This window comes from Zootoca vivipara, chromosome 3, assembly GCF_963506605.1.
Source record: "Zootoca vivipara chromosome 3, rZooViv1.1, whole genome shotgun sequence".
Taxonomy (NCBI): domain Eukaryota; kingdom Metazoa; phylum Chordata; class Lepidosauria; order Squamata; family Lacertidae; genus Zootoca; species Zootoca vivipara.
This window is the reverse complement of record NC_083278.1, coordinates 38,558,712-38,570,454: the sequence shown is the minus strand read 5'-3', so window position 1 is coordinate 38,570,454 and position 11,743 is coordinate 38,558,712. Positions and strand designations below refer to the sequence as shown.

General features: G+C 45.8%; 1 protein-coding gene across 3 annotated transcripts; it reads left to right on the top strand.

Moving 5' to 3' along the window:
- The first annotated feature begins 598 nt into the window (after positions 1–598).
- Positions 599–10,923, top strand: TENT5A (terminal nucleotidyltransferase 5A). Of its 3 annotated transcripts, none has more exons than XM_035109533.2 (3): positions 599–867; positions 3,559–4,163; positions 5,606–10,923. In XM_035109533.2, the coding sequence occupies exons 2-3, from the start codon at positions 3,687–3,689 to the stop codon at positions 6,383–6,385; spliced, it is 1,257 nt and encodes a 418-aa protein (XP_034965424.1). In that variant the 5' UTR covers positions 599–867; positions 3,559–3,686; the 3' UTR covers positions 6,386–10,923. The 3 variants fall into 3 exon arrangements, with proteins under 3 accessions (XP_034965424.1, XP_034965423.1, XP_034965422.1); XM_035109532.2 differs by having other exon boundaries at positions 599–889; XM_035109531.2 differs by having other exon boundaries at positions 751–3,121.
- The last annotated feature ends 820 nt before the right edge of the window (positions 10,924–11,743 follow it).

Sequence of the window (11,743 nt, the reverse complement as noted above, 5' to 3'; positions counted from 1 at the left end):
TCCACTACAAACGCAGGGAAACTTCCACAGCGAAAGCCAGCAGCCAGGGCCTCCTATTAAAGACTAATGTCCCCATCTCTCTCTGCAACCCCACGGCTTTTACAGAGAAACCTTCCCGGAGTAGCAGCCCGAGCTTGCGTTGCCTACTACAACCTAGCCCCAAAGGCAGCACTTCCTCCCGCCGACCGCTGCTAATTGGGAAGGGGGGGGGAAGAGGGGAAAGGCCTTCTCCCCCCCCCCCGCCCCGCAGCACAACGAGGCTCCTAAGACGCAGTATCTTCTCACAGGCGCCTGTGAATAGGCAGCTCTTCTGTGCGTGGGCGTGTTTACTCTCCCCCTCCCTCCTTCCATCCCACGGCTCATTCACTCGGAGCTGGCACGCTTACGCTGCTTCTCGAGCCCTTCTCCGATTGGTTCTTCACCCCAGGGGCCTGTAGGAGGAAAATAAAGCGTCACGGCCAAACCGGCGCTGATTGGCTAGGCTCTTCTCGCATCACAGGCTTTCGGAATAGCCCTGCAGCTGTTGCTGGAACGTCAGTACCTGTGACGTTCTATCTGCTCCATTCCTATTATTGCTCCTCCAGCTGCTGCCGCCGCTGCCGTTTTCGTTCACCCCCCTCCGCGCCTCTCTTTAGCCTTCATATTCCTGCGAGGAACGTAACAACCACCTCTTCGACCATGCACGAGTCCTCGGCCACCAATCCTGCTCTGTCATGCCTCTAAAGTCCTACGCACCAAATATATAAAGAGGAATCGAATCTGCGCAGGTGGAGTCTCTGGGAAATCGCGCTTTACCCCTAGATTGCTCAGATGTCAGATTATTCTGTGGTCACGCACTGAAGAATTAAGCCGCTTGGAGAGAGAAGAGTGAGTTTATATATATATAAAAGTGAGTTTATATATATTTATATATATTCCCCATTACCCATTGTGCATGCATTATCAAACGCAAACTTCTTTTTCCAGGGACATTCACAACTGCGTAGCTAAGGAAATCTAGCCCTCGTTTAACGACCTTTTAGGTTTTTCCCAGTAGAAAAAAAAAGAAAGTCTAGCAGCAATAAAAGGGACTGGTTCTCCAAGCAGACAACCTTTGCATTATATCGTGTGTATTTTGCGGTGTGTGCTGTAGAATCCACAGGAAGGAGAGTCTGCTCCTTCCCCCGCGCGCTGCTTGTGCGCAGTTCCATCTCATAGCTGGAACGGAAGGCGATGGTTCTGCCATTGGGCTGTTAAATCCACTGGGGCGCACTGGGGAGCTACTTTCAGAGAATAAAAACAAGAGAGGAGTAGGTGACAACATTTTGGATTAGGCCAACTTCTTCCTGTGAAATGACGTGCTAGCTAGCTAGCTGCACAGCACTACGGATCTGGCCAAGTGGAAGGTGGTCTAATAAAAAGCTGGCGCCGCTATTTTGCACTTACTCCTGTCCTTCGCGGCAACAGGTGGTGGTGAACTCTGGTTTTCTTCCTAGCCAGTTCCTGCAGGCATTTTATTATTTCCAGCTGCAAATCACGGCTTTATTTGCCCAGGATTATTGCTTCGGGTATATCCAGAATCCAGTCCCAAAACGTCTTGACCTCCCCAATCTTAAAAACGCCCCCCCCCGGTACTCCACCGGGATACATATTTTTAAGGACAGTACGTGGAACGGGGGTTCTGGTTGCCAGGCGCACATGCATTCTACCGTATCTTTTATTCCGGGCGGGGAATAATGTCTGGGCCGGGGTGTCCCTCGCCACTTTCCAGCTTTCTTTAAACGCCGCCTGGGAATCTGTATCCCACTTTGTCCCGTGCTCTTTACAAAGAGCTTCAAAAACCAGAAGGCATCGCTGCTTCACTAGCTTGGTGCAGCTGGATCTTTCTCAGGTCCCCCGGGCGCTGTAAAATACTGAGTACGCCGTGTTCAGATGCTTGTGATCCCCCCCCCCTTTGGCAGTTTCTTTTGTTCCATGAACATCCACGGGAATCTTGCCGCTTAAGGTGCACCGCGCAGCCATGCAGTAGTGTCGCCGCCTCCTACTTCTCTCTGGACTGCTCTCCTGACAATTCAGTAGAGAGAAAAAGCGGCGGCGGCGGCGGCGGGGCGGCTCTGTAGAGTAAGTGCTTTGACAACTGAATGCAGTTAAAACAAAGCCAGATCCCAGGATCTCCAGAAATCCACAGAGCTGTTTTCAAAATGGTTTTTTGAAAAAGGAACCACCCTTTCTCAGAGACCCCAGGCTGGCTATTTATTAGTGCGAAACGTCCCCGGCTCGGCAATTGATTCCATCCCTGGGTGAAAATGTAACCTACCCCTCCCTCTCTCGGCCTCCCTCCCGTTTCAGCTCGACACAATCGCAAAGCACAGACTCAGCAGGGAGAGCCAGAGAATGTTCCACATGCAGGCTGACATAACTCCCACCCCCTGTTCCTGATCTAACGCCCGCGGGTCCCTAGTTGACTTGATTTTTTTTAAAAAAAAATAAATAAATAAAAATTGCAGCCCTCTCGCCTACAGAGCCGCCCCCGCCAAACCCTCAGTGTGTCACTTTTTTTTTTTTGCCAGCTCCCTCCAGGATGTTCCAGCAGGATCCAGATCCTTCCAACTTTCACCTTTCTTCCTCTTCCAGAAAGGAGAGGATTTGCTTGGCGCGGGGGAGGAGGAAGCGGCTCTAGAAAAGCGGCTGTGGAAAGCAGCTGTTTATGCAAATATGAAGGGGCGTGTCTGGAAAGGCCTGGGCGAGGGGGGTAGGGAGGGAAGGAGAAGAAGCGTCCCTATGCAGATGAGAGGGGCGTGGGCAAGCGGAGGGTGGCTCGCATCCCCGGAAGAGCGAGAAAGCCCATATAAAAAACTACAGAGGACATTCCCAAGCAGAACCAGCAAAAGCTGTAGAGGCGACCTAAGGCTGCGCAGGGCGAGAGGGAGCAGCTCCGGGGAAAGCGCGACCCCTGCTAGCTGGGCGGAAGAACCGGGGAGGATTCCGGAGTAAAGCTTTGCGCCAGGCGGCTCCTCCAGCTCCAGTGGCGCAAGGGGTGCAGGCTGCCTGCTCTCGCTATCCTTCGCTGCTATCCGTCAGAAGGGCAGCTCAATCACACACGCGCGGGTCACACGGCAGGTGATCAGGAGCAAGCCCCCAGGTGTGTATACTGGCGGATAGATCAGGAGCGGGACGGTGAAAACACACTTAAAACTGCATCCTGTTCCTCCGAAACGCTTAGTCCACTCCGGGAGTCGTGGCTTCACTTGAAAGCGCCGCTTAGCGCAGCCCAAAGCCGCTTTCCGGGAAGGGAAGGGGGAGCAGGGAGCGCAGGAGAGCGGCTGATATCCTCCAACCATTTCAGACCTGTCAAGAGGAAGGGGCTTGAAGATCCAGGGCCATAGCTGGGGGGGGGGGCTAGCCGTTTTTTTTGCCCCGGGTGAAGCCTCTAGAGGGGCGCCACTGAGGCTCCCAGTGTGTGTGTGTGGGGGGGTGTACCAAACTGGGTGAAAAAAAGGCCTACTTTCGCCCCTGTGAGGGTCGCAGTCTTCATCATAAGCTATAAATTCCTGATTTTTTGCTTGCCTTTTTTTAAAGACAAAAAACCCCCTCGCCCCGTCCCGCTAGGAGTGGAAGAAGAAGAAGCTACAGCAAAGGAGGCCGTCTCCACCCCCACCCACCCCCAACCTATTTGATCCGCTCCAACTTGCGAACGGCGCTGGACCATGGCAGATGAGGAAAATATTCTCAGTAGCAGCGCTAGCAACGGCGCCGACAGCGACTGCCCTCGGCTGGCCATTGCCGAGCCGTGCCTGGGTTGTAGCGAGAGCAGCCGCTGCAACGTGCTCAGCTGGGAGCAAGTGCAGCGCCTGGACCGCATCCTGAGCGAGACCATCCCGATCCACGGCCGGGGCAACTTCCCCACGTTGGAGATGCAGCCTCGCCAGATCGTGAAGGTGGTGCGCAGCCGCCTGGAGGAGCAGCGCATCGGCGTGCGCGATGTGCGCCTCAACGGCTCGGCGGCCAGCCATGTCCTGCACCAGGACAGCGGCCTGGGCTACAAGGACTTGGACCTCATCTTCTGCGCCGACCTGAAGGGCGAAGCCGAGTTCCAGACGGTGAAAGACGTCGTCTTGGACTGCCTGTTGGATTTCTTGCCGGAAGGAGTTAACAAGGAGAAGATCACCCCGCTCACCCTCAAGGTAAATGGAAGGCGCTCGCAGTCCCCGGCCGGCTGGGAGAACCTCCCTTCTCGCTTTGCTTCTGCCTCTCCAAAATGGGCCGGCACAGAGCAGTGGAGGCGGACAGAATGGAGAAAGGACAAGCTAGCCCTTATTACAGATTGCAGTGCAGCTAAATAAAAATATAAAAAATAAATTTTAAAAGGGGGCAGAATACACACAGCCCATTGCTAAAAACAAACTAACCCCCAGGATTATTCACATACAGGTCCTCCCCTTAAAGCTTATTGAAATACTAACTTGGCATGGCTCATTAGAGTGATTCCTAAGTCTCTGTCTGTGTGTACATGTGTATGTACAATGTGTATGAACAATATAGATAATCAATTAATCATTATTTTCTTTGTAAATGCACCCTGAGCCAAACCGAAGTACGTACATGGATTTATGCTAACTTAGCTCCATCAATTTCTCATCAGGCTAAGCCGTTTTAAATGCAGTTACTTTCTTTTAATTGTTTTGTGGCTAGGACCGCTAGAGGGGCATGGTGCTCCTCTGTCTCCTTGCCCTGCATAAGGAATGCAAAGGCTGGATTTGCTTTCAAAATACTCCAATAATGCTGCTCTGCAACCTGTCTTTTAAGTATGTGAAGAGCCCAGCTCTTTCTTACAGAAAAATGTGCTTCGCTTCACTGCTTTGTGCTTAAACACTTTTACAACGCTGATTAAGTGGCTCAAATTGCCTTGAATCAAGTAACTGATTTAACCGATGGTGCAGTAAGGGCATTTTAGATGGTTAAAGGACCCTGATCCTGTTCCCCTTCTTTAGATGGCAGTGTGGAATGAGCCAACCCTGCTAAATTTGGGGGCTGTCCTGCTCATTGTGTTGACATCAGCCCCAAGGCACTGCCTTGGTGGCCCCACAAATTTTATTCTAGATCACAGCAGGGGAAGAAAGGGTTAATTTCCCCGCTCCATACCTGCTCTGGTTTTGTCTTGCCTTGTTTTGGGGGTGGGCAGGAGATTATGAAGGTTGAGATAACATTGAAAGTTCCCAGAATATTGGTGCGAGTTTATTTTTAAAGGAAAGCTACTAGTGGTTTTATAAGATACAATCTGATTATTATTCTCCTTTGCATGTATGCTACATTTTAACCGTCACCTCTCTTTGGAGGAAAAGCCTTAATAAAATCCTACAGAATATGTCCTTTGTGCAGGACCATGCTACAAGCACTCCCTCGCCCTTTGGTCCTTTGCAACTGCATGTCTGCAAAACCGCATGCTAAATCTGTCCACAGTGTCTCTTTCTTACGCCTGGGCTCTGTAAATTTGCTCTGCTGCAAGCTAGGGCAGGGTGGAGCTGGGATCAAATGCAAATGTAGCCTCTAAAGAGGAGGTGCTTTTATTGGTTTTCTGATCTGCTCCTCCCTCCTCTCCCCCCCCACCCCATGTTTCAAATTGTAGGAAGCCTATGTGCAGAAAATGGTGAAAGTGTGCAATGATTCAGATCGGTGGAGTCTCATCTCCTTGTCCAACAACAGTGGGAAAAATGTGGAGCTGAAATTTGTGGACTCCTTGAGAAGGCAGTTTGAGTTCAGCGTAGATTCCTTTCAGATCAAGCTAGACTCTCTCCTCCTTTTTTACGAATGCTCAGAGAACCCGATGACTGAAACTTTTCACCCAACTATAATCGGGGAGAGTGTCTATGGGGATTTCCAAGAAGCTTTTGATCACCTTTGCAACAAGGTCATTGCTACCAGAAACCCAGAAGAGATCAGGGGAGGTGGTCTCCTGAAGTACTGCAACCTCCTCGTAAGGGGCTTCAGGGCGGCCTCGGAATCCGAGATCAAGTCTCTCCAGAGATACATGTGCTCCAGGTTTTTCATTGACTTCTCGGACATTGGGGAGCAGCAGCGGAAGTTGGAGTCGTACTTGCAGAACCACTTTGTGGGCTTGGAGGACCGCAAGTATGACTATCTCATGACCCTTCACAGTGTGGTTAATGAGAGCACCGTGTGTCTGATGGGACATGAGAGGAGACAGACTCTCAACCTGATCACCATGCTGGCCATCCGTGTGCTAGCTGACCAGAATATCATCCCCAATGTGGCCAACGTCACGTGCTATTACCAGCCAGCCCCATATGTAGCAGATGCTAACTTTAGCAATTATTATATTGCCCAGGTTCAGCCAATGTTCCCGTGTCAGCAGCACACGTACTCAACTTGGTTGCCCTGTAATTAGCAGATTTAATAGGCTTGGTTGCGATTGTGTTTTCTGTCAAGCAAATAAAGGGGGGAAGGCAGCACTCCCCCCTCTTCTCCTTTTTTTTAGAAACAAACAATGGGGTGTTTTTTTGTGCGATGGTGGTCTGCTCTGGCTCTTCAGCTTGAGAGAGGCTGTCGGTTCTTCAGTCTAATGTAACAGAGAGTGATTTAGAAAAAGAACCGAAAAACAAAAAGCCTCATTCGATTCTCTACCCCAAAGCACAGAGGCCTGTCATGAAAAGCAAATAGGTCCCCTTGAGGTAAACCGGGGAGGAGGAAATGCTTGCTGACAATATGGGCTGGCGACGCCTGCTCCCATAGCTATGGCAGAGTGAAAGTTGGGAAGCCTTTATTTTTTAAACGAATCTGCAAAAAACAAAATAAAAGACAGGGGAGGAAATACGAGTGGGGAAGGGAAGGGAAATATGCGTTCAGGAATTTAAAGTTAGATTCATAACACAGAGATATGTTGGAATAGGAGATATTTTAGAATTACTGCCTTTGGGGCATGTATTAAGTGCTGTCGGTGGAATGAACCCATAGAATGTATAGCTTGCTTGAATAGAAAGCTTTAAGAGAACCAGCTTGCTCCAAAATGGAAAAAGAAAGAAAAAAAAGGAGTCGTAGGCGGGTACAGTTATTATTTTTTTAAAGAGAGAAACTGGGGGGGGGATTATGACAAATTTCATTATTTACAGCTGTGTGCGTGCTTCACATTTTGTAAAAATAAATAAATGTGGAATAGCCAGAAAACCAGCTGTAGCAAGCATCATATGCTTCAGGACCAAAGATTTCTCAGATAAGTTATCCAAGCAAGTAGAAAGCAGAGTAGACTATTAAAAAAAAGAGAGGAAAGATAAGATATTACTATATTTGTACATGCTAATGTTAAACAAAAGTGCCTGATACCTTTAGAAAATTTGAAGTGAAAAAAATATAGTTTTGTGGTTTAAACTTGCATTTTGTTTTTATCAGGGACACAAGAAACAAACAAACAAACAAAAAAAGCTTGTGAATAAATGGTGGAGGAAATGCCTATTTCCCCCCCAGGCAAATACCTATATAAAGTTTCTATTGTTGGCATGGATGTTATCATAGGTACATGTGTGTATGTGTGTATATTGGTGTGTGTGTGTGTGTGTGTGTGTGTGTGTGTGTGTGTGTGTGTACATGCATACACACCTATTTTCAATATGGTCTGGGAAAATGTAGCAATTTTAAGGAATGTTTTAAATGAAATACGGTGTGTTTTCCAGTCTGCAACAGGATATCATAATGCTGTGGGCACTTTGCAGAGTTATCCTGCGCTAGAAAATCTGAATAAACAAACTGTTCATAAGCAAGATGGGATTCAAAGGATGCATTTGGTTGCAAGAACATAAACAAATCCATTGGGCTACTTGTGAGCCATGCTAGTTTCAAACATTTCACCCACTGATCCTTTTGTCCCCTGTTTTGTACTGTAATATGGTTTTGACCGTTAATTCACCAGTACGACGATTGCATGCCTCTCTGGTGTACAGACAACCATTGGAATGTGGCTCAAATGGATAGCTCCCTTGACAGCTAAAGAATATTGCATTTGAATATTAATTATTGACATTTAAAAAGAGCGAGCAGAATGCACTGTGCATTCCAGGACCACTAAAAGTTAGTAAATGTGAAACTGAACCATTATGAAGACTGTTGCATGGATTTTGGAAATCTATATTTTATATTACACATACACATATTTTTATGCAAGTATTAAACAACTTTGATCTGGTTGTCACACTGCATTTTCCAGTTTAGTACTGTACCTTATTTAAAATGATTAATCTTTTGCATTGGGACAAATAATTTAATTTCCTTTCTCTCAAGAGGCTTAGGGGAATGCTGGGAAATCATTTTACTGGGAGGGTTTTTATACCCTCACCACTGTAGTGATGATTATACAAAAGAATTTAACCATTTCATCTTTTTTCATCCAGCCACTATATATGTAAAACAAAATCTAACTTAACACCTCAGTCACAATCAAACACAGCGTTAAGTGCTCTTAGGTTTGGAAACGTGAAAATCTTTGGGTTCCAGTGCTCCAAATCTGTGTTGGATTGCGGCCTACACATTGTTTTATTAATGCTAAGAAAGGAAGCCAAAGTTACAGTTTGGGAGAGGAAACTGAACTTAGCCACCCACCGCTGCCGAATCAAAGGGAGAGAAATACATGCTGCACAGGGAAATGTTCAAGCAACACAAAATATTTAAAGGGGAGGGATTAGTAAACAGCTAACCAGGCAATTTAGCACCCCATTGTCCAAACAAAGCTACTGGCAATGCATTTGTCCCTTCCCCCATTATCCATTGCTGAAGCTTTTCTATTCTTAACCATCCCTTTGTGTCTGAAGGTCAGTTTAACAGGACCCCGGCTTGTTTACTCAAGTCGCTGAATTCTGCAGGAAATGTAAAATTAATTTCCATCTTGGCAGTCGGTCCCCAGTCGTTACTTTTTGCTTGTCTGTTCACTACCCTCAGCCTGCTTAGGAAATCATAAAACCCTCACCCTCATACCAAATGCACATCTAGTCAGTGCGCAGTTACGAAAATGAAACGTCCCCTTTCCATTGGCCCAGCAAATCAGCAGGGAGATGTGCTTTGTCAAAATCAGAGACTAGCCTGTGTTGCTCAGAGAGGGGATTTCTGAGGGAAGCTGAGCAGAAGGCTGGAGCAAGAGGATCAGCTGGTAATGTGGTATGTCCTTTCCTACCACAGCTATTTTGCTGCAAATAAATGAGTCATCCACTATTGAAAAGGGTTTGGGGGTATCTGGCAGGGCTTCAGCCACAAAATGCTGATAATACAGTACAGACATTTCCCCCCCTTTGGAGCAGCCTTCCCCCTCTTTTAAGAAAACCAAACACTGCTATTGTTAGTCTGAGGATTACAGGGTCACTGTCTCTCTCTTCCTCCCCCTTCCCTCTCGTAGTTCAGGTAGCTGCATCTCCTGGCAAGCAGCAAATGGTTGCCTTGCATCACATGTCCAAGGAGCTCTGTTCACTTGATGAAATAGTGCTCTCTCTCTCTCTCTCTCTCTCTCTCTCTTTCTCTTTGCTTTAAGGGGCCAGCAGTCTCAAGCCACTAACAGGGCTTTGTTGCAACTGGCTGGCAGTGGAGGTTGTTTTTAAACCGTCTGGTGATAGTAATGAGAAGATGCTTTGACTCTATGTCAAAACTAAAATAACAGCATATTTTCAGAACGTGTTGGCTTCTGTGATTTGCAGACCTAGCCCTTCATACAGCCAAACAGTATCGCCCCCCCCATCCTTCTCCAATTTTATTAAACTAGTACATTCATAAGAAGAAAATGTTTGTTACTCTTAGGATCTGGTCATTCTATTCATTCAGCAAAAGCTTCAAATGCATTTTTAAGAAACTAGGTTTTAAGCAACTAGCTTAAGATGTTGTCTTAATTACAGTCCTATGGTTTGTGTTACTGTTGGGTTAAATGTGAATCAAGAGAGGTGAGGAAGGCAAAGACCTCAGATTCTTTTTGAAGAACTAGTAGAATCCGCAGTTTGTTAATGTTCGTTATTGTGAAACTTCAGTTGTCCGTGTCTGCTATGTGGACCTCAGGTGATTGCACATCACTTTTATACTTATGTAAATATCACTCTCATTTATCCAAACATTTCAAATCTCAGCCCTGGGTCATTCAATTCAGATAGATGGAATCATACTGTGTATATATAATCCACAATATGCAAAAACAAAACAAGAAAAAAATGGGGAGGGGGAATAAAATGGAAGCAGGATCCATATTTTCATAACTCTTTTTATTTAAATGCTTTAAGACTTGTTTGCTGCTATGTATTGCACAAAGTTTAATGCACAGCTTATAAATGCCTGTTGTAAGTGCTTTATATGTGAGTTGTATTATATTGAAGACTCATCCATTCTGAGAAAGCTTTAAATTGTGGAAAGAAAAACGTGTAAAGGAAAATGAGATGGAGAGAAATATATCTATCGAATGACATATTAAGCACTTTTTATTTTTTCTTGGGTTTTTTTGTGTGTATTGCTTTCTGATTTCCAGTGCAACAACAAAAATCCAAAATCCATGTACAGGTGGGGTTTTTGTTTTTGTTTTGGTTTGCTTTCTTAGCAAGCCGTGATTATACCTAGTTAAACATCAGAAAGGTCTGCAGACTTCAGGACTGGTTGGACGTGGCACCACAAACTCTTGCAGTCTGTGGGAAGTCAAGCGATGCTGAATTTGTTCTCCTGTGATATATTCCGCACAACTTTAGTCTTCAGCGAGACATCCTGCTGCATCAAACCGCTCCCCTTGGACTGTTCCTTTGGGAACTTTTTGACTCTGGGTTCTGTTGGAGGCTGAAACAAAAAGTGGATGGGAAGCAGACACTTCTAACCAAGTAAAGCATTTGCTCCAGTGCTAGCGGGAACAGATTGTGAATTTTGTTTACAGCATCCAATATTTGGATTTTTTTGTAAATAAAAATGATGTTATTTTTTCTATTTATCTGTGTCTGGTGTTTTCAGTTTCTCAGATAATTTCCGCCTTTTTTTGTAATTAATGTGGCTTGACTTCCATATTAGAAAGAGCAGTGGTAGCTCCTTTCTGAAAAGCCGCTTTTTCATTGCGACAGTGTAGATCTGGGTTTCATCAGAAACAATTGAACCTTAGTTCCAGAACATTGGACAGGACATTAACTGAGTAACATAAATGACAGACGCATGAGAGTGCCAGTGGGCTATGAATCCTCATGAAACAGTTGGAAGTTTTTAGAAATAACATTGTACTTCATATGCAATGCAATCCTGTGTTTACACATTTATTCTTCTCCACTGTAATTTTCCTATCTTGATTCTGAGTATATTATTTATCCTCCACACCCAATAAAATGGAGAATCACTTCCATGATGCCAAGGATTTAAGGAATGGAAGCATAATGCTGTAATTCTGCATGCACTCTCCTGGGATTAATTGCCACAATCTTACACATGTCTACTCAGAAGTAGGCTGTCATGGACCTTTTTCCACATGGTGGAGGGGGGGGGGGAGTAGGCATCTGAACCTACCATCTGAGCAAAAGAGCTGTCCAGTCAATAACTTCAAAGAAAGCAGGCTGAAAAAGAAATAAGACCAGTGTTACTTACCCTGAAATGCTTTATAAATCCGAAGCATTTTGAGTTGTAAGCTCCTCTTCAGGAAATTTTGCATTAGCGTTTCCATAGCAAAGCTCTCAGTCAAATAGTTTGGACAATTCCCTAAAGAAAAGGCTAGAATTGTGTTGGATGTATAAGGATTTACAAAATCAATGTTTTATAACACTCT